Genomic DNA, 21,889 nt, shown 5'->3' with positions numbered 1-21,889 from the left:
AACTGCTGCTCGTCCTTAGCAGTTTTTTGGTCTTCTTTAGGTTCCGCTTGACAATAGCCCAGTATTTCTCAATTGGGCGGAGCTCTGGCGTGTTGGGAGGATTCTTGTCCTTGAGAACCACCTGCACGTTGTTGGCGGCGTTCCACTCCATGGCCTTTTTACCGTAATGGCAAGATGTCAAATCCGGTCAAAACAGTACGGAACAACCGTGCTTCTTCAGAAAAGGCAACAGACGTTTATTCAAACACTCTTTCATGTAAATTTCTTGGTTGACAGTCCTGGAAGCTATGAAAATGCTGCTTTTCAAGCCACAGGTACAGATGGCTTGCTATACTAGATATTTCTTCGCGAACTTTGACAGTTTCGTGTGCTTAAAAATATCTGCTACTTTTCCCCTTCCTTTTTCCGTATAAAACTCCTGTCCCGGATGCTACCTGTAGTCGGCTTTGACGTAGGTTTCGTCGTCCATTACCACGCAGTCAAACTTCGTCAGCATCGTCGTGTACAGCCTTCGGGATCGCGCTTTGGCCGTCGTATTTTGTTTATCATCGCGATCTGGAGTCGCTATCTTCTTGTAAGTCGATAGTCCGGCTCGTTTTTTGGCTCGATGCACGGTTGTAGAAGATACACCCAGCTTATTTGCGGTATCTCGGAGAGATAGTTTAGGGTTTCGCTTGAAACTACCGGCAACTCTCTTTGTCGTGTCAGTGGCTTCCGGTTTTCGATTTCCCCCGATCCAGACTTCCTAGCTGTCGACAAACGTTCCCCAAACACTTTAATTACATTTGTAACGGTTGATTTGTCAACTTTTAGCGAATCTGCCAGCTTTGCGTGCGAGTAGCTTGGATTTTCGCGATGCGCGAGCAAAATTTTGATACGCTGCTTTTCTTCCTTGGACGGCATTTTGACAACTGAAGAGTGAATTACAAAATCAAAATAGGAGCTACATTCTTCACACACACACACCTTCAAAATGTGGGGTGTTGAGGTTTTTTAAATGCAAAATTGAAAGAAATACGTCAAGTTGATATTGACCAAATTTTGACCGTATCACCCTTTATTGTTACACCAAAAATTCAGTGTTTACTCCAATCATGAGTTCTCATTATATAAACGCGATTGGCATAAGATGTAAAGGCCAGTGGCGGTGATTCGATTTGAAACCATCGGCATTAACCTCCCAGCGCAACCGCATTGCGTATGACTTAGGGAAACAAAATAAACACGTTTTCATGTCCGTCCCTATCACATCACAAGATAAAGGAGGATGGAAACAAACACCAGACAGACAGACTCGAATGAATTGATCCGCTCGGTCAATGCTGTGCATGTGGTCACCAAACCCCCTTCCCCATGAGTTAGTTCTTCCTATGGTCCTGATTACCTGTGACAACTTTACAGGGTTTTTTTCGGTTAAGGTAAATTTTGGGAGTGAGAAACTGGGAAAGGCAAGAGCACTTTCAGGCTACTTTTATTTTTACATCCATTTGAGATACGAAAAAAATAGTAAATTATGCTCAACTCCATTTAAAATATACAGTCCCCCCACAATCATTAGTCACTTAACGTATCATTTCACCACAAAATATTCGTTTATTCGGGTGTTAGTGGACCAAACATCAAGCTTTGCATGAATTTCAGTCATTAAACATTCCCTCTTTGATTTCAAACATAATTTTGTTTCTAAATTTGTTGAAAAATAAAATAATTTACCGAAACAATCAACGTTTTTCAAAACCACAATTGTGGGTCAAAATTGAAGCTTGTAACAATTATTAGTCATATTGCCCACAATTATTAGTCACATAGAAGTCCATGGCAACACCCTAATATCAACATGAAATCAACAAGTTTCGGGCAAACATTCAGGGGCATTCTTTGCTAGTATACGTTCAAGGGGCAATTGGGTTGAGCTAGCAACCAAGAAATGTTTTGTTTTGCTTGTGAAAAAGTGACCCATGATTGTGTGGAACTTGGTGGATTCTGTAACAATTATGGGTCACTTTAATTTTGCCATGCTTGGCATCGCTCCTCAGATTTGCCCGTTCAGAGTAAGAGCGTGTATTTTTTTCGCTGTGCTTTTCCCAAACGGAGAATCTTTAAAAAACGCTCAGTTACCTCCAGAGCGACCAAGCGTCCACCCAAGTGTGGGCAAGAGAAGCAAACAAACTGATGAAGTGCGTTCTCGGTGCAGATAAATTCGTTTGCACTCGGGCGAAAGAGAAGCTTTACAGAAAACTCGGTTTGTCTTCATCGGTTGCGTCTGGATCGATGTTTCGAAGTGCGTCAGAATTTACAATGCAGAGAATAAATCTAACGGAACTAAATTAATAACGCCAAAGGTAGTTAAGATAGAATGCTGGTGTCTTCGACAATATTGCTCTGTATAATAAAGCGCATATTTTGATATGAAATATAAAGTTTAGAGGTTCACCAATAGCAAGATATAAATCATAACTTTCTTGTTTAGCATTTTAGAGCTTAAGTTTTTCTACAAAGTTATTTATCTCAATAAAACACACAACTTTGCTTAACATGTCAAAGTTCTACAATCTTAACCCAAGGAGATACGGTTAAATAAAAAAAAAAACTTTACAAAAAGTTATTGTTATTATCGCGCTATTTTTTAATCTCTCCTCTTTAAATTTTATATCAAAATATTCGAATTAACAACTTTGCTCAAAACACCTATCTGGTCATTCCTGAGCGAGTTCCTCTAGATTGATGTTCTGCACCAGGACCAATGATTAACTACGAAAGCTTTCTTCGGTCAAAAAATATCAAAAGCATAGCGGTAAAGGAAGATAAATCCTAAATTTTACGATTTGTGAAAGTTTTGCAGTTTTATTACTAAAATTTGTCCCAGATCCCTGTGTAATTTTCACGTTTTGTTTAATAGACAAAGATGTTTGGATAATTTTAGTAAATGTTACTTTGCGAATTGCTGCATTTGTAAATTAATGCTACCCACGTACGATATTTAAAGTACATAAACCTAAGTACAGCAATTTGCGGATGCCCGGATATTGTGAAAAAACTACTTGGATTTAGCCCAGTTTTATCCACATTATTTGGAAAATGAAACAAGAAAATCGAATTCAGTTAAAAATTGTTTGTCGAAAATTGGATTTGTGAAAGTTTGTTTCATCAAAAATCAAATCAAAACTTTCCTTCGTATGCTTTAAACATAAATGTCACACTGCTGATGTGTTGCGACAAAAAAATGTAAGTCGTTTTTCTTCACTAGATAAATGTCTGGAATTTCCTCAGATTTGGCCGGATATTGCTCGGTTTTTGGAATGGAAAATTTCAGATTATTTACCCGGGTTTCACCATGTTTTTCAAATAATTTGCCAGGAAGTGCCCGGCCCGGCTAAGTACAAAAATATTTTATACATAAACCTACATTGGACCTCTTCGACTGATGCACTGTTCCGCACTGCATAGCGACTTTTTTAAAGAAAACATTCCTGCATTGAAATCTTTCTGGCTTGATACACTGAGCGACACAGCAGCGTCGCTAGAGCACAATTTTCTAGCCAGCTCCTTCTCTTTTCTTTAGAGCGAGCGACGTCCACCCGACCGTCAGAGCAACCGCAATCGGGCGCACTCGGCAAAAAGATTTGTGAACGTTGATCGGCTGAGCAGTGCACTCGGGAACCGAAATGATAAAAGTGTAATTCGTTCTCTGCTCTGTTCTGTTTGCGAGGTGTTGGACAAGCATGAATTTTGCTAAATATTATTGAATTTTCGCATATCATTCTCTCAGTTTTATTTGGAAAATGTAAACTCTTCTTTTGTGCTTATATGGGACCAATTCATTTGGTTGGAATCTTTGAAATACCCGCATAAGGGGCTTAACGGTTTAAGATGTCAACCTTATAACATTGGAATTTTATGTGATAGTTTCACAGCTTATAGTTCACCCAGCTAACATGAAATCGTAATAGAAATGATAATCCAAATCGAATATCAAGACATTTTCAATAACTATCGTAAACACGTTGGTATTGAGTGATTTTCTATCATTCATTTACGACAAGCTTTGCCCAAAACAAATTGAATCGGATAGCAGTTTAATCAATTCGTTAATATGTTTCCAAAAAGTTAAGAATATGCTAATTCGACATTTACGATTTGAGTGAACTAATTTACGATAAATGGGCGGTGCTTCAATTGATACTCTCTGGTTTCTTCCTTTGACCGGTTGGTAGAAAAAAAAAATCTCACCTATAGAGCTGTAGCGTGTACAAAACCAACTGATGAGTTGGTGTCGTGGTAAGATACCGGACTGCGAACTCGGTGGACTGGAGTTCAAATCTTGGTCGAGGAAATTTTTTTTTTCGTTTATTTTGTTTTTCTTTTTGGAAAATCGAATCGCTGGAATCTTGTCAATGTAGATATATCGCCTCCACTTTTGTAGCTATATGCTATTTTGGTAAGTTTAATACAATCTTTTTATCTGGTATATTTGTTTGAATAATTTTGTTGTTCCTGCGTTATACCTTCATAAATGTTTGCTGGGCACCTTTGATAAAGAGTATTCAAACAGCAGTTTTACTGTTATAAAACGCACAACTAATATTTTTAATGCATTTTTATGATATTGTCGATTAACTCAAAATAATAATATGATATAATTTCTTTTGGTTAAGTAGATATCAGCAGTTCTAATGATCGGTGACTAATAATTGTGTGTGACCCATGATTGTGGGAGGACTGTATCCCAGTAAACATAAAATTGCATTAGAAATGATCGCACAAATCGTTAACAATGTTAATGTGAATCGTAAGTCCTAGCAAATAAGTACAGGATTGAAAAAAAAAATGGTCACTTAAAGTCGGTATTAATCGGATATGATAAATACTCCGCCATGTTAGCAAATTTGTTCTCCCACGCGGGGTTCAAGTGAGAAAACAACCTTGTTGGTCTCTTTGCGATAAGCAGTGTAACCAGATTGCTACAAATCAGATGGTTCATTTGGAACAATTGTCCTATGGAAGAAGCAGCAAATACTGTTGCTGGCAACAGTTTGAATGCATTGAGAGCAAAACTTGCGCTTTCTCACATACTTTCAGGATGTACGAATAAGGTGTTGAATATCGTTCAATTTTTATAATTTGTATCGCTTGAGCCAGAAGTTAAAAGGGTGTATGTATATTGCCTCCACTTTGGTAAGTAAATACAGTAGGGTTTTTTCTACACTGATATAAAAACCGCGTAAAAAACCGTGTAATAAAAACCGTATTAATTCCCGAAAACCGTGTATAAAAAAACCGTGCTAATTCCCGAAAACCGTGTAAAAAAGACCATTCAAATTCTGCGGCTCTGAAATTTGAAATAATAAGACATATAACTCGACATTTAAGACCTGAGACCTGAGACCTGAGACTTGAGACTTGAGACCTAAGACTTGAGAATGTAGACTAGAGACATGAGACCTGAGATCTTAGACCTGAGACTTGAGACTTTAGCCATGACACCTGAGACCTGAGTCCAGAAAGCAGAGATCTGAGACATGAGACCTGAAACCTGAAGAATGAGACCAAAGACATGGGACATTGGACCTGAGACCTGAGACCTGAGACCTGATACTAGAAATTTAAGACATAAAACACGATACCTGAGACCTGAGACATGGGACATGAGACCTGAGACCTGAGATTTGAGACTTAAGACATGACACCTGAGATTTAAGACCTGAGACATGAGACATGAGACATGAGACATGAGACATGAGACATGAGACATGAGACATGAGACATGAGACATGAGACATGAGACATGAGACATGAGACATGAGACATGAGACATGAGACATGAGACATGAGACATGAGACATGAGACATGAGACATGAGACATGAGACATGAGAAATGAGACTTGAGACAAGAGACATGAAACATTAGAAATTAGACATGATACATGAGACCTGAGACATGAGACCTGTAACCTGAGACCTGAGACCTGAGACCTGAGACATGAGACATGAGGCATGAGACATGAGACTGAGGCATTAGACAAGAGCCATGAAACATTAGACCTGAGACATGAGACTTTAGACCTGAGACAAGCTACTAGTGTTAGTACCGCAAGAAACTAGTTTAACTCCGATTTCAACTTGCGACCCGTCTAGTGGAAGGGTTTGACTTGTAGATGACCAAAAAAAGTCTCGCGAGTTCGCTAGTACAAGCTAATAGTGATAGTACCGCGAGAAATTAGTTTAGCTCCGATTTAAACTTTCCACCGGTCAGGTGGAAGGTTTTGACTTGTAGGTGACGAAACTTTGTGACGTGAGTTCGCTAGGCCAAGCTACTAGCTGTGCAGCCAGTGTCAATACTGGTAGAAATAATCTACTTGTACTACGTTGTACAAGCTAGTATCAAGTAACTGCAAAAAAAAAAATCGCATCGAAACTTCTTATAATCAGGTCGCAAGTTGAAATCGAGCTTAACTAATTTCTGTCGGTGCTAACTCTAGAAGCTTGTACTAGTGGACTTGCGACACTATTGTTCGTCACCTTCAAGTGAAACCGTTTCGCTAGAGGGGTCGCAAGTTGAAGTCGGAGGTAAACTATCTTCTCGCGGTACTAACACTAGTAGCTTGTACTAGCGATCTCGCGACACTATTTTTCGTCACCTACAAGTCAAACCCTTTCGCTAGAGGGGTCGCAAGTTGGAATCGGATTTAAACTAATTTCTCGCGGTACTACCACTAGTAGCTTGTTTCAGGTCTAAAGTCTCATGACTCAGGTCTCAGGTCTCATGTTTCATGGCTCTTGTCTTATGCGTCAGGTCTCATGTCTTATGTCTGAGGTCTCAGGTCTCCGGTCTCAGGTTTCTTGTCTTAGGTCTCAGGTCGCATGTCTTTTGTCTCAGGTCTCAAGAATCATGTCTCTTGTCTTATGTCTCAGGACTCTGGTCTTGTGTGACAGCTCTCTTTTTCTCCGGTCTCAGGTCTCAGGTCTCAGGTCTCAGGTCTCAGGTCTCAGGTCTAAGGTCTCAGCTCTCAGGTCTCAGGTCTCAGGTCTCAGGTCTCATGTTCTTAGTCTCAGAGCTAAGATTTTCCCAACTTCAAAAAGACTCTAAGTGTTTTCCTTTTAAAAGGACAGGGATATTTTCTCTCAAAAACCGCCGTGTAAAAAAACCGTGTAGAAAAAACCTTGATGAACTGATTTTTTTTTTTTCAAGTATTATGCGATGATTCTATAATGTGTATGAAACGTACCGTAAACTGGGGGATCTTTGATCACTTTTTTCATTCATTTTTCAATATTTTGGAAGGGGTACGTTTTTCGTAATACCTAAAAGCTTTAAAACCCTTACTGAGGTGAGGAGTATAAAACATGATCATTGATTGCAGTAAATTCAAACGACATTGGTGGTTATAATTAATTGTTTATTACAAAACCAGATTTCGAGTTTCGGGGTAACTTTGATCACTATGGTTTTTACGTATCTCAACATATTAAAATTTATTATTTTGATGGCATTAAGCACAGAAGGCTCAAAACATCGAAAACAGTAATTTTTTGTTTGGACTTAATTGAATTTTTCAACCTTTTCTTTCAAAAACAAATATACTCGAAAGATGGACAATGTTGCTGCATACATTTAGGGGTAAAATTATAAACATTTTTCAATATTTTTTGGCCTCAAAAACAAATGAAATTTTACCTTCGTGCAATTCCCTACACACAAAATTTTCAAGGCCGGAATTTAGCAAAATTTTGCTCAAATTTGACCAGCTAGAAATTTAGCAATCAATTCAGCAAAATTTTTTTTACTAAAATGTCAGCAAACATTGGAAAAAGTTAGCCGCCGGAATGTTTTACTGGAATTTAAGCAAACACCGGTAAAAAAGATCGTGCAGGGTTCGAGACTGCAAGATTTATTGTTTTTCTTCTGGAAATATATGGAGGGGATCAGATTTTCAATAAAATACAAAAATTATTTGACTTGCTTAATTTAAGTTTTTATTTTTTTCGGAATTTGCACTTTACACTTTTTTGTCACTTATATTTCGATAACTTTCTAGTGGGAACGGATTATTTACCGCCGATTTCCGGATGGTTACATCTACGGCCAACAGGAACCACCGAAGTTACATTCGGTCGGGAACCTCCCCGTACATTCGCAGTCGTTGATGATGTACCGTTACTGACAGCAGCAACCTGGTCGAAAAAATAGAGAATTCAACACATTACAACCGGAAAATATTTTGTTTTGGAATGGTTCTTACCTTCATGCTTCCACTTGGCCACCAAAGGTACCGCCGGTATCAAACTTCCAAACAGTACCTACTGACTTTTTTTTCTTAGCGGCGGCAAAAACGGCTGCTTACAAACAAAAAAGCGGCCAACAAACTTAGTTTTTACTAAAAATCAAGCAAAATTCGCTTTATGCTATCGTGTTAGTAAAACGAGTCCAATTGCTAAACGAAAGTAATCGCCTATTTTTGCTAAGTGGAGGCTCAGAAATTTTGTGTGTAAGTCCTCGTACTGTTCCCATGTTATTTTTTTTTCATACTAAACCATATGATAGGGTTTTTAGCCATTTTTTCTATGGGACTTTTACATGGAAAATGACCGTTTTTTATCAATATCCAAAAATTATCATCGAATGACCATAAAAACAACACTTAAACCAAAACTAAACCAAGAAAGAAGTTGAACTTTCACATTAAACAACCCATTTGCTCCTAAATGCTTACATTTGATCAGGAGAGATGTTTGTTTGTGAGCGTTCATAAAACCAGATATTTTAAGATTTTAAAATTATAGTTTAAGTAATATAAGAAATCTCCTTAAACAAACCAAATTTAGCTAATTTGTAACTCAGTTTACAGGCTTTCAAACGTAGTAAACAGTTTTCAGATATTTTACCTTTATACTTAGTTAATGATGATTATCTGCAAAAATTTCATGTTGATCAAAGTTACCCCGCTGATCAAAGTTCCCCCAGTTTACGGTACAACAAAGTTTGTTGAGAAATATTGCTACAAAAATGTTTGCAGAGGTTGTCAACATTTTGATGCTCCTTCTTCTTTTCAATAGATATGTTCAATTCATTGATACTGGAACAACTTCAACTTCAGATTGACTGTGTTTTACCCATGTCAATTTACTCTTCAAGATTTCAAACTCTAATCGACTCTAATCTTACTCTAATCAAATTTATTACAGGAAGAAAACTACGGAATCGTATACTCCTGGCGGGACATCTTCGACTCGTACAAGGCTCGGGATGGGCACACCCGCTTCATGATGACCGAGGCGTACACTTCGTTGGAAAATTTGATGAAATGGTTCGGCAACGACACGCACCGGGGTTCGCATATGCCGTTCAACTTCGACTTTATCACTACGATTACGAATGAAACGAGAGCGGAGGAATACAAACGGCTGATCGACGACTGGATCGAAGCGATGCCAGAGTACGGGAGTCCCAATTGGGTTCTCGGTAATCACGATCGTCCCCGGGTTGCTTCTCGATTCGGGCGGGATCGTGCCGCATCGATGGCCATTATGGAGATGACGTTGCCAGGAATAGCCGTTGTTTACTATGTGAGTTGTGTTTGTTAATTTTTTTGAAATTAATTTCATAGAATGTTTTGTTCATAGGGTGAAGAAATCGGAATGGAGGACAACCGGGACATCACTTGGGAGGAAACGCGCGATCCTCAGGCTTGCAATGGACCTAAAGAAGATTTTCAGGCAAACACACGAGACCCGGTGCGAACCCCATTCCAGTGGGACAATTCTACCCATGCCGGATTTGCTGCTCCAGGTTCTAGTACTCCCTGGCTTCCGGTTCATCCGAACTTCCGGGAGGTAAATTTGGCAGCGCAGAAGGCTGCACCCAAAAGTTTGTACAAACTGTACCAACAGCTGATTCGACTGCGCAAAGAACCCACTTTCCGGCATGGAGATTTGAAGACTTTTGCGCTGATGAATAACGTGTTGGCATTCACTCGGTCGCTGGAGGGCAATGGAAGGTTTGCAGTTGCAGTGAATGTAAATCCAAATGACGTTAACTTGAACTTGAAACATCTCCATGAGGAAACCAATCGAGCTAGGGTCGTTCTAAGCTCTCTGGATGCTGAATTGCAAGAGGGGCGTGAAATTACCAATGTTGATAACATCGTTCTAGGACGATATGACGCTGTAGTGTTCCAACTGTACACAGATGGTGCTGCCATTGCTCAGCTTTCCGTTGTGTTGCTTTTGCTTTCGATTTTACGAGCAATTTTCGCCTAGTCATAAAATTACTAACTTAGACTAAGATAATGACTATTTAAATAAAAAGTTACAATTTTCTATCAATCATTCTTCAAACAATTTTTAGGATCACAATTTTCTCAGGCCAACATTAAATGTTCGAAAAAACTCAACGATGATGGGGACAAATTATCTCGTCTTATCACTCTGCGCTGAGCATAACAACCCATTGATAAGACGAAAAGCATCTATAAAACAGCGGTTTTCGCGAACAATCGGAGTAGTCGTTTGGAATTTTTACCTTGCTAATCCTCGAGGGGGGAGGGCAACCCGTTTTAGTGTGTTTGGGGTATCGCGATGAAGGCAGCAGTGACAGTGTTTGTGACCTTGGTGGCTCTGGCAGCCGCAAAGGTGACCGTCAAACAGGACGATCACGACCATGGCGAAATGGACTGGTGGGAGGGTGGAGTGTTCTATCAAATTTATCCCCGTTCGTTCAAAGATTCCAACGGCGATGGCGTGGGGGATATCCAGGGTATCGCCGAAAAGCTGGACCATCTGGTCGATCTCGGAATCACCGGAGTTTGGTTCAGTCCGTTGTTCAAATCCCCGATGAAGGATTTCGGATATGACATTCAAGACTTTCGAAGCGTTGATCCGATCTTTGGATCGATGGAAGATTTGGATGCTCTGATTAAGAAGGCGAAGGAGCTTGGTATTAAGGTTATCCTGGATTTTGTGCCCAATCATACCAGTGACCAGCACGAGTGGTTTGTGGAAGCTGTCAAAGGAAACCCCGAATACCGGGATTACTACGTTTGGAAGGATGGAAGTGACGATAACAAGCCACCGAACAATTGGGTAGGTTCAGTGAACTAAGTTGGTTATAAGGGTTATCGAGGATTTCGGATTTAATATTTGTTATCAGAGGGCTGACACGTGGTGATTTTTTTTTGCAGAGATTTTCATCCTATTAGATGATTCTTCCCAACACCTGGTGACACAGGTGTTAATAAAATGTATGTTACTTTTATTGAACATGAGGGTTTTTTCTGATTAAAATGAGAAGCGTTTATCAATACAATATATCATCCCATTTAATTTAAACTTGTCAATTCAATAGATCGTCTCATTAAGTCAAAACGCTTACGTTTATAAATTTTTAACAATAACCCTTCTCGAATTGTTAAAATTGTGTCAATTTTTAGTATTGATTTCTCATGAGAGTCCCCCTTTTTAGATTTGGTGGGGTTTGAAACTATTATGAAAACCATTTTGGGTCGCGAAAACGGCTACAAACAAAATTTCACGTTGATCGATTCAGCAGTTTCCGAAAATTGTTCGAATTGCGTAAAATTTCTAGTAATTTTGTATGGGAGCCCGGAAGGGTTTGAAAAAATTTAAAGAGACCATTCCCGGTCTCGAAAAGGGCTACACTTTAAATTTCTCGATGATCGATACAGTAGTTTCCGATAATTGTTTGAATTGTTATGATCGTCATCAATTTTGTAAGGAAGCCCCTATTCTTTGGATTTGAAGGGGTTTTAAAGTACTATAGAAACCATTTCCGGTCTCGAAAACGGCTACACGTCAAATTTCACTTTGATTGGTTAAGTAGTTTTTGAAAATTGTTCGAATTATGTCAAGTTTTTTATAAATTTTTATTGGAGCCCTCTTTTTTTGGATTTGGAGGGGTTTGAAAGAACATTGAAAATCATTCCCAATCTTGTAAACGGCTACACTCTGAGTTTCACGTTGATCGTTTCAGTTGTTTCTGAAAATTGCTTACTAAACACAAATTTTCATAAGGTGACTTTGGCATATCAAAATTTCAAATGTCTTCCTCTCTACTCATATGTACCTATGTATATCAAGGTAAGTCTCAAGCTTTCACGTAGATTCGATGCTTAAACTATTCTTAAGCTCGTCATGCCCAAATTTCCCGTACTTAAAAAATCATAGTAGAATTATTAATTTTTATTAATGAACGTTCGTAGGTTCCAAACTGGGTTCAGTCATAAACATGCGGAGCTCATTCGTTGTTTTCAATTGATTGAACTAGCTGACCCGGTGCGCTTTGCTACATCTTCTTTTTTATTCCAACAATCGTTTTGTATCTGAAAGTAAAACTAAAATTTTCTTAATGAAAAAATCTTCTCCCAAGCCACATTTAGTTCCATTTGCTTGATCACTTTCTAAGTGATGGAAAATAAAATTATGAGAGCTCACGTGTTTATTAATCAAGATAACATTTCTCGTACTCTCCCCTTCTATGCAATATTTGCTCGATTATTTCTCAAGTTATTAAAAAAAATATGGAGTCACCTTTCTTCCTTCTCTAGCTCACCGTTGAAAAGAAAAAAGGAGTCTTAAATTCTTGTTTTCATATATTTCCTATGATAAATTAGAGTACATTCGCTTAAAATGTAATCGAAAAATTGCATGAAGTCCCCTTTATCTCTATTCATCCCCCCGAATAAGCATAGACACATTTCTCCATCCATAATCCCCTTCCCCACTCATGTTGGTTTCATTCGTTTGACTACATAATTCTTTAGATATCCAATTAAAATATATGAGGCTCCTTTTCCTATATCATTCAACGGATAAAAGGAAGGTTCCCAAATAATTATAAAAATATAACACGTATCACAATACAATCCCATATGTACAAAATTTGGTGCTTTCGACTTACCTCTCACCATCTTTAATAAAAACTGTGGTGGCCCCCTCTTTTCTTCAAATTTGTTAGCTGGTTAGGGGTTAGGGGTCTAAAACAACCATAGAGTCTTTTTCCGCATCCAAATATCCTCCCATGCGACGTTTGGTTCCATTTGCTCAAAAAGTTAACGAACTTCGCAATAAATATTGTATGGAAGCTGTAAAAATATTTCGGGTTCCATTGTTCAAAGGTGGATGTGAGTAGTCAAACAAGCTAAGCTAAGCTAAGCTAAGCTAAGCTAAGCTAAGCTAATATTGTATGGAAGCTGTAAAAATGCGGGTTCTATTCTAATCCACAGAGAACAGACAAACAAGCAGCACATCCCAAAAATACATTGAAAATTGTCTTGAAACAGTGCCATCTATTGCGCCGTTCAAAAGTGACTAATAAAATTATCAAGTGCTTAGTTTTCGAAAACGCGTGATTGTATATGCACAAGACTGCCCCAAATGACTCGACTTTTGAAAAAATTATACGCTGCAGGCTAAAATTGATCCTGGGTCTAGTACAAGATCTCATGCCAAATTTGGGCCAGATCGAACCACGGGAAGGGGTCGCTCAACGAGCCTGAAGTTTGTATGAGATTTTGAGACATTTTGTTCGAGAGGAACATGAAAAAAACAGTTTTTCGTCAATAACTTTTGTCTCCTTTGAACGATTTCTTTCAAAAACGGGTTTTCTTAAAGCCTAAATTATGATAAATATTTCACTCGAAGGTTTCATTTCAATTAAAGTTAAGATGTAAATGTTATTAAGATTCAAAAATTGGCTAACTTTTTTAAGGGTGATATTCATCACTGTTTTAATGAGGCGACTAAATGTCCGACCAGAACACTCAATGTGAAATACATGCCGTTTCGTCAAAAAATGACCGATTTTAACCATTAATGTTGCGCTCGATTGCAATTTTTGATGTTTTTCGCAAGTTTTTCGCAATTTTTGATGTCAAATAACTACGTTCTATGATTATTAGACCACTGCAAAAAGTGACTTTTTGCTCTCATTTATTTTTTCGATGTCTTTTGTGACACCAAATATCAGTGTAAAATTTTAGATGATTTAATGTTGAAATAATTGTGTATTAAATCATTCAAAATTAAAATAAGCTTGAAATGAAGGTTGTCTTTGATTATTGGTTTTGCCTATTCTCAAGCTTCATTTTTTGATAACATGAGAAGAAGCTAAGTATAAGCAGTTCAAACCCAAAAATTTGAAAAACAAAATGATTTTTTTTTGTCGTGACATTGAATATTATTTCTGGGGTACAAGTAAGGTTTAAGGTTTTTGCCTTTCTTTCAGAAAGCTATAGTTATCGGTCGATTTAGGAGATCATTAATTATGGGTCTTAGATATACCTTTATAGGTACCTATCGAATCAGCTCGACGAGTTCTGATAATTTTTTTCCTTCTTTAATCTATAAAAGAAAGAAAAAAATACAAATTAGTTAAAAAATCATTCATACAAATTGTCATAGCATGGTCACTCCAAAAAACGTGTCTATTTGGCTTGCTAGCAACATCCAACAATCACTAATTAAGATTATCGTACATATGACATCAAATTGTACATGACGTCATGAAAACGATGGGCGCGCTCGCTATGTGTTTTGGTAACAATAACAGCCTTCACTCCCACTCACGATGTCATCATACCGACAAAACGAGTAGGAGGAATGCGAAGATATCTACTAGCTTAAAATAAAAATTTTATATTTTTACCAGATCAACAAATTTGGAACCGGTTTCAAAAATTTGGAACCGAAATTAAAGCACCATAATTTGTAAATATGGATTTTCATAAAGGGGTATGATGATTTCTTTTTTTTTTTTATTTTTTTTTTGCCAGGAATTTACCACATCGTGGCATTCTTCCCTAAATGATGATTTCTTATCTCCAATCGATGGGTCTTGAACCCCACATCGCATTCTTCTGCAGCGATGGCGGGCTTCGATATTGATTTCTCCATTTGGTAGCATTTACTCAAACTTTTAGCCTGTGCCCAAACCACGATAGTTCTGTGCTAAAATTTTAGAAGGGTTAGGTACAACCCAAGCGGGAATCTGTCAGGTAATTTTGCAGTAAATTTGGAAAAGAGAGAACGCGCCAAATGTAAACAAATCTAGTGTAACCCTTTATAAGAGCGAAACTAGCAGTTAGCTCGGAACGAGAAAAACGCGTTTGGAATTTCAGAACATCTAATCCAATCATGTTGGAACATCGCGAGGGGGAGTGGGAGGGGGCGGTATAGTAAAAAAATGATACGAAATACAAATAAAATTGGAATAAATTGCACAAAAGTTTGTGTGCAACAAATTTGCATATTAAATCATTGAACAAAATCTTTAAATCAAGTATTTTTTCATCAAATAATTAAAATTAAAATCAAGAATACAAAAGGTGAAATAACTCCCATCTTGCAAAATTTGATGATTAAAATGTAATCTTTAGGATTTTTTATTTTTTCAAATTTACATCAAATATTTCAAACTTTATTTAACCTCCCCTTCAGGTTTTTTTTTGGAAATTTCGGGGTTACAAAAGAAGAAATTGAGCTGTAATGTAGATCTTCGAACGGTACTTTTTCACCCAGCTGACAACTCGATTTGTTTACATTTGGCCGTACGTCCTGATCTCATCCTGGGTAGGGAAAATAGAATCTTATTGGAAAAAAATTATGTCATACTGGAATCAATTCATCTAATAGTAGCATGTATCCTGACAAGTTGTTGAAGACAAATATTAAAAAAACATATTTTAAATACTGTTGAGTTTAAATTGTTATTAAGAAAATTCTCAAAATTCACTAAATTGACAAAACATATAGTAAAAATTGATGAAACAGAAAAATAACTGTCCAAATTGACTTAAATAAAAAATTGACAAAATTGGCATGATTGATGAAATTGACAAAATTGACAAAATTGGCAAAATTGCCAAATTTGAAAAAATTAACGAAGTTGACAAAACTGGAAAAATTGACAAAAATTACAAAATTCACAAAATTGACAAAATTAACAAAATTAAGATATTAATAAAATTGAGAAAAAATTGGCAAAGTTTACAATATCGACAAAATCGAAAAAAATTACAAAATTAACAAAATCGACAAGATTGATAAAATTGACAAAATTGACCAAATTGCCAAAATTGACAAAATTGACAAAATTGACAAAACTGACAAAATTGACAAAATTGACAAAATTGACAAAATTGACAAAATTGACAAAATTGACAAAATTGACAAAATTGACAAAATTGACAAAATTGACAAAATTGACAAAATTGACCAAATTGACAAAATTGACAAAATTGACAAAATTGACAAAATTGACAAAATTGACAAAATTGACAAAATTGACAAAATTGACAAAATTGACAAAATTGACAAAATTGACAAAATTGACAAAATTGACAAAATTGACAAAATTGACAAAATTGACAAAATTGACAAAATTGACAAAATTGACAAAATTGACAAAATTGACAAAATTGACAAAATTGACAAAATTGACAAAATTGACAAAATTGACAAAATTGATAAAATTGATAAAATTGATAAAATTGACAAAATTGACAAAATTGACAAAATTGACAAAATTGACAAAATTGACAAAATTGACAAAATTGACAAAATTGACAAAATTGACAAAATTGACAAAATTGACAAAATTGACAAAATTGACAAAATTGACAAAATTGACAAAATTGACAAAATTGACAAAATTGACAAAATTGACAAAATTGACAAAATTGACAAAATTGAAAAAATTGACAAAACTGAAAAAAATAGACAAAATTGACCAAAATGACAAAGATTTCAAAATTGACAAAAAAAGACAAAATTGACAAAAATGACAAAAATGACAAAAATGACAAAAATGACAAAACGACAAAAATGATATGAAAGAAAAACATTACACGAATGACAAAATATATTGACAAAATTTAGATGAGATATTCACAAAATTGACGAAACAATTAATAAATTGGATGAAACTCACCAAAATATGTCCATATGGGTCATTAGGGCCAAATACGTAAAATTTACGAAATTGGAAAGAAAAAAAAATCACAAAATTGACTTAAATTATTATTTGTCAAAATTGAAAACGACCTAATTGAAAAAAATGCAAAATTGACAAAATTACAGAACCCATTCGTTTTTGGCAACATTCGATTTTGGCAACATTCGATTTTGGCAACATCCGATTTCGGCACATGTGCAAACGGTTTTCAGAATTAACATTATCCTTTTAGTTTTCGTTATAACAGGACCAATTTAATTTAGACAAATATCATAAATACGTTTTTATGTTCTGAAATGGTGAGGTGTTCTGAAATGGAAAAGGCTTCAAAAACATGATGAAAAAAATTAACAAATTACTACAAATGGTCGAAAATTAACCAAAAATAACGTGTTTAATAATAAAAACAGTTATTTTGTAAAAATAACTGAAAAAAAGTTAAGAAAAAAAAACTGTTCGATTTTGGCAACATTCGATTTTGGCAACACAAAATGTACGAGCGTGTTGCCAAAATCGAACGGGGTCTGTAGTATAATTTTCTCAACTAACAAAGTTTACAAAATTGATAAAATTGGCAAAATTATAGCAGGCGCGGGGGAATTTAAAAAAAATTTATTAAATTGACAAAATTGACAAGAATGGCAAAATGATTAAATTGTAATTATTGACATTTCAGAGTTTGCAAAATGTTTTAAATCTATAGTTAAATCGATCAATTATTGAAACCTACGTTGAAGCATCGTATTCTACTCTAGCAGTTGTAATTTTACTCAATTTTTGTTTTCAATATATTCGCTTCCTTCACGTGAGAGGTTGAATTATTTGAAACACATGGTAAGGCATCTTTTTAAATTGTATTCTTTATTTAAGACCTCTTCTATTTTATAGTTGTAAGATCATAATGTCATAGAACCGGGAACATACAAGATATTCCAGAATTCAGTCATTCAAACATTTCCAATAAGTTTTGAATTATGTTATTCATATGAATATTATAATTCATAAATTTAACATTTGTTTATTATTTTGTGTCATGTGTATCCAAATATAATATACAGGCTGTAAGAAAGGCTACAATCCACTGTCAAGTGTATTAAATCTGATTTTAAACATGAAATGCTCTGCAAAAATTGAGGAATAAATAGAATCCCAATATATATTTTCGTGAACTTTCAGTACATCTTTAGCGATATTTGAACAAAAACTTTTGTTTTTTTCCATTCAAAATTTCATGAAAAAATTAAAACTTGTTACGCTTATTCAGGACTGGAATAAACGCCATCAAAATTTTTGTTGTTTTTGTCAGAACAAAAACAATTAAAAAAATTATAGAAGGTCGTTAAAATGTATATATTTGATTTTTGCATATAAAGCATGCTGCGGCCTAATGATTTAATTCTGTCAATACATTGAGTTTATTTTCTCATCCTTTTGATAGGGTTTCAGATTTCTCAGGTATATGATGAAATCTTCAAAAAAAAGCCTATGCACAATTTTCCCGTTTGTATAGATAACGTGCCGCTTTTAAGCCTAACCCTTTTCTGATAACTGATATCTGAGGTGCCCTTCTTGGGACCCATTTAACGGGGTTTTTATTAAACCATGTTTTTCTCATAATTGCATGGATGTTTGATGTTGTTCAGAAAAAAAACATTTATAGTTGATGATCTTACATGCAAGTTGCACTAAAAATTTTAATCCTAGGCTTTACCGTTATTCATAAATTAAAAAAAATGGATGACCGAAATTTCATACATTGAACCTATTGTTCCTTTTGAGGTGATTTGGTACCTTTTGTTGGATTTAGATCTTAATTATCTATAAAACATGATTTTTTGAAGAATAATCTGGTAATTGTTTACAAATGAATGCTTGTCTGTTTGTCTGTCTGTTTCCTTTAGACTCGAAAACTGCTGAACCGATCAACAGGAAAATTTATATCTTTATTTTTTTTGCGGCCGGAGATGGATTTTATATTAGTTACAAACCCCTCCAACTTAAGCGAGGGTGGAGGGGCTTTAATTTATAATTAGTAAGAATATTTTTTTAAAGATTATTGAAACTTTGGGTGAGTTTAAAATTAAATTATTAATGTTTTTCTTTGGAAAACACATACCCAAAATCTTCTTTTTTTTTGCGAAATTGATTTAATCAACCTTTCCAAGTTAACGCTACGGGTTTAAAGGAAAATCTAGAGTAATGAAAAATAAATCTATCTGATCTTCCAGCAATCCGTGTTCCACACCGATGCCTGGACCAAGTTGCCAAGTCAAACCCAGTACTACCTGCATCAGTTCGATGCCGGGCAGCCCGATCTGAACTACCACAACGAAAAGGTGCAGGCTGAGATGACCGAAATGATGGAGTTCTGGTTCGAGAAGGAAGTCGACGGGTTCCGAATCGATGCCATCAACCACGCCTTCGAGGATCAAAGCTATGCCGATGAAGTGCTGCTGGATCCGACCAGACCCCTGTTCTACGAGAACATGCATCACAATTTGACCATGAACTTGGTAATTTGTTAAATTGAAACTCATTAGAATGGTTAATAAACAATCATCTTTGTTTTTCCAGGACGAATCATACGATTTAATCTACGATTGGCGCACAATGTTCGATCAATGGTCCGCGAAGAGCACTAGCACCAAATTGATGATGACGGAAGCCTACGCAAATGTGGAGCAAACTATGCGCTGGTACGGTGACGGAGAGCGAAAAGGTGCCCATATTCCGTTTAATTTCGCCATGATCAACCGGGTGACAAATGCCTCGAATGCTGATCAGCTGAAGGAAATTATTGACGAGTGGATGGACAACATGCCTGCTGGAGCAAATGCCAATTGGGTGCTAGGAAACCACGATCGTCCAAGAATCGCTTCTCGCTTCGGACGGGAACGTGCTGCCAGTTTTGCCGTCCTCGAAATGACTCTACCAGGAATTGCCGTCGTCTACTACGGTGAAGAAATCGGCATGGAAGATTACCGAGACATCAGCTTCGAGGACACCCAAGATCCGCAGGCAAAAAACACCAACGCAGAAATCTATCAGCTCTACACCAGAGACCCGGTGCGAACTCCGTTCCAATGGGATGATACAGCATACGCTGGCTTCACAACCGAAACCTCAGATAAACCTTGGCTCCCAGTGCACACGAACTACAAAGAGCTGAACTTAGCTGCCCAGAAAAGCAATCCCAAGAGCATGTACAATCTGTACAAAAATCTAATCGCTCTTCGCAAAACTCATACTTTCATGCACGGAGAGTTTGCTTCGAAATCGCTCATCAACAACGTATTCGGCTACACCCGAACCCTGGCCGATCACACCTCGTACGCCGTCGTAGTCAATCTGAACTCGGCTGAGGTGCAGTTGAACATCAAGAACCTCCACGAAGCCGCCGATAAGCTGAAGGTGGTGCTCAGTACCCCGGAGTCCAAGTTCGTTACAGGCGAGGAGATTGCCAACGTCGAAAGCTTGGTCCTGAGCAGCTACGACGCGGTAGTGTTCGAGGTCATCAGCGGTAGTGCGGTCGTAACTGGATCGTTGGCTCTATTGCTGGCAGCCGTTTTGAGAGCTCTGTTCCAGTAACCTTTTGCGAAAGGTGGAGTTTATTTATAACGAGTGTGTACTATAGTGGTTGATACAAATTTTAGTTTAATAAATTTATGACTGAATCTATATTATTGTGTACTTTTTGTTTGATGTTGCAACCAGTCGGTAGTGTCACGATCTTTGATTATAAAAATATAGCTCGTACATACTTATTTTGGCATCGTGATAGCCCTGTGACAGATTTTGATTCTAAAAACTTCAAACAGTTCATAATGATCCTTGCTAGAATTGTGAAGATTATCTTAGCTTAGGATTAATTTTCGAACTTGTAGAAAAAAATTTGAAAAAAACTTCAACGAGCGGTTTTTTAAAGAATGTAGTAGGAATTTAGGAAAAAAACAACTATTTGTGAGTTCATTGAATATTCAATCGAATGTTCGATTGGTGATATATGAACTTTTGGCATTCGGTCGTTGGTCAAATGCTTTTGTTCGGTACAACTCTAGTTTAAACTTAATTGATATTTAAACTTAACTCTCAGACCAAGGATTGCTTTTTCATTATTCAGTATTTTGAATACAAATCCGGTTTGTGCTTGATTTAGTCCTTCAATATCATCGACTGTGGAGTGTTTTGTGAGGAAATTTTTCGGCCTTACATCTAAAACATATTTCATTCTAAATGAAGTGGATGCTCTATGTTTATTAAAGCCGGATAAGGTTTCAAGAAGAGCTTAACAACTTAAATATAAGTTTCTCCTGTAGTGTCCCTATATGGCCCCGTCAACTGGATAGGAGTCAGCCAGCCCCAAATCCTTCCGAATTTCCCCAGGTGAGTCAAAACAATCACCAAAATAGTGATATGTATTCTCCAGCACAATTGGTCAGTATTTTCTTGGAGATGTCTGACAAATTAAGAAAATGCCGCACTCGGCAAGATCAAGTAGAAACATTAGGAGTCTTTATTATCCAATATGGACGCGAGCCAAATCCGCATTATCAATTGGAACGCTAGGTCAATTAAACCTAAAGTGATCGAATTTACCCAGTTCCTTATGGATAAAAAGATCAAAATTGCCTTAATAACAGAAACTCATTTAAAACCCAACATTAAAATGACCATCCCCAACTATTCCATTGTTCGTTGCGACAGAGAAGGTTCGAACGGGGGCGGGGTAGCAATTATCATCGAAAAGTCAGTTCAATTCCAATCTCTACCCCATTTCAATACACAAGTCATTGAGGCTATTGGAGTGGAATTAAACACGAACATGGGTAAATTAAGGCTCATCAGTGCTTACTTTGGAAGGCAAGCGAAGACTAGCGACGGAAGTGATCTGCTCTTTAAACAGGATTTGAAAAAGTTGGCTC

General features: G+C 36.7%; 2 protein-coding genes across 4 annotated transcripts in view; both read left to right on the top strand.

Annotated features, from left to right (window-relative positions):
- The window catches only part of LOC129745155 (protein naked cuticle homolog), a 503,284-nt gene that overhangs the window by 254,460 nt on the left and 226,935 nt on the right, over positions 1–21,889 (top strand). The window lies entirely within an intron of this gene.
- Positions 10,515–20,645, top strand: LOC129745152 (maltase 2-like). Its single transcript, XM_055738066.1, has 3 exons — positions 10,515–11,080; positions 19,196–19,480; positions 19,542–20,645. Exons 1-3 carry the CDS (start codon positions 10,577–10,579, stop codon positions 20,553–20,555), a joined length of 1,803 nt encoding a protein of 600 aa, XP_055594041.1. The 5' UTR covers positions 10,515–10,576; the 3' UTR covers positions 20,556–20,645.

Source organism: Uranotaenia lowii, chromosome 2, assembly GCF_029784155.1.
Source record: "Uranotaenia lowii strain MFRU-FL chromosome 2, ASM2978415v1, whole genome shotgun sequence".
In the NCBI taxonomy this organism is placed as follows: domain Eukaryota; kingdom Metazoa; phylum Arthropoda; class Insecta; order Diptera; family Culicidae; genus Uranotaenia; species Uranotaenia lowii.
This window is presented reverse-complemented; position numbering and strand designations above follow the sequence as displayed.

What these genes read in the sequence shown, in the direction of transcription:
- LOC129745152 (XM_055738066.1), top strand. Translation starts at nt 10,577, where the DNA reads ATGAAGGCAGCAGTGACAGTGTTTGTGACCTTGGTGGCTCTGGCAGCC. An exon ending in ACAAGCCACCGAACAATTGG is followed by an intron (nt 11,081 to 19,195) that starts GTAGGTTCAGTG and finishes CTGATCTTCCAG; the next exon opens with CAATCCGTGTTCCACACCGA. An exon ending in ACAATTTGACCATGAACTTG is followed by an intron (nt 19,481 to 19,541) that starts GTAATTTGTTAA and finishes TTGTTTTTCCAG; the next exon opens with GACGAATCATACGATTTAAT.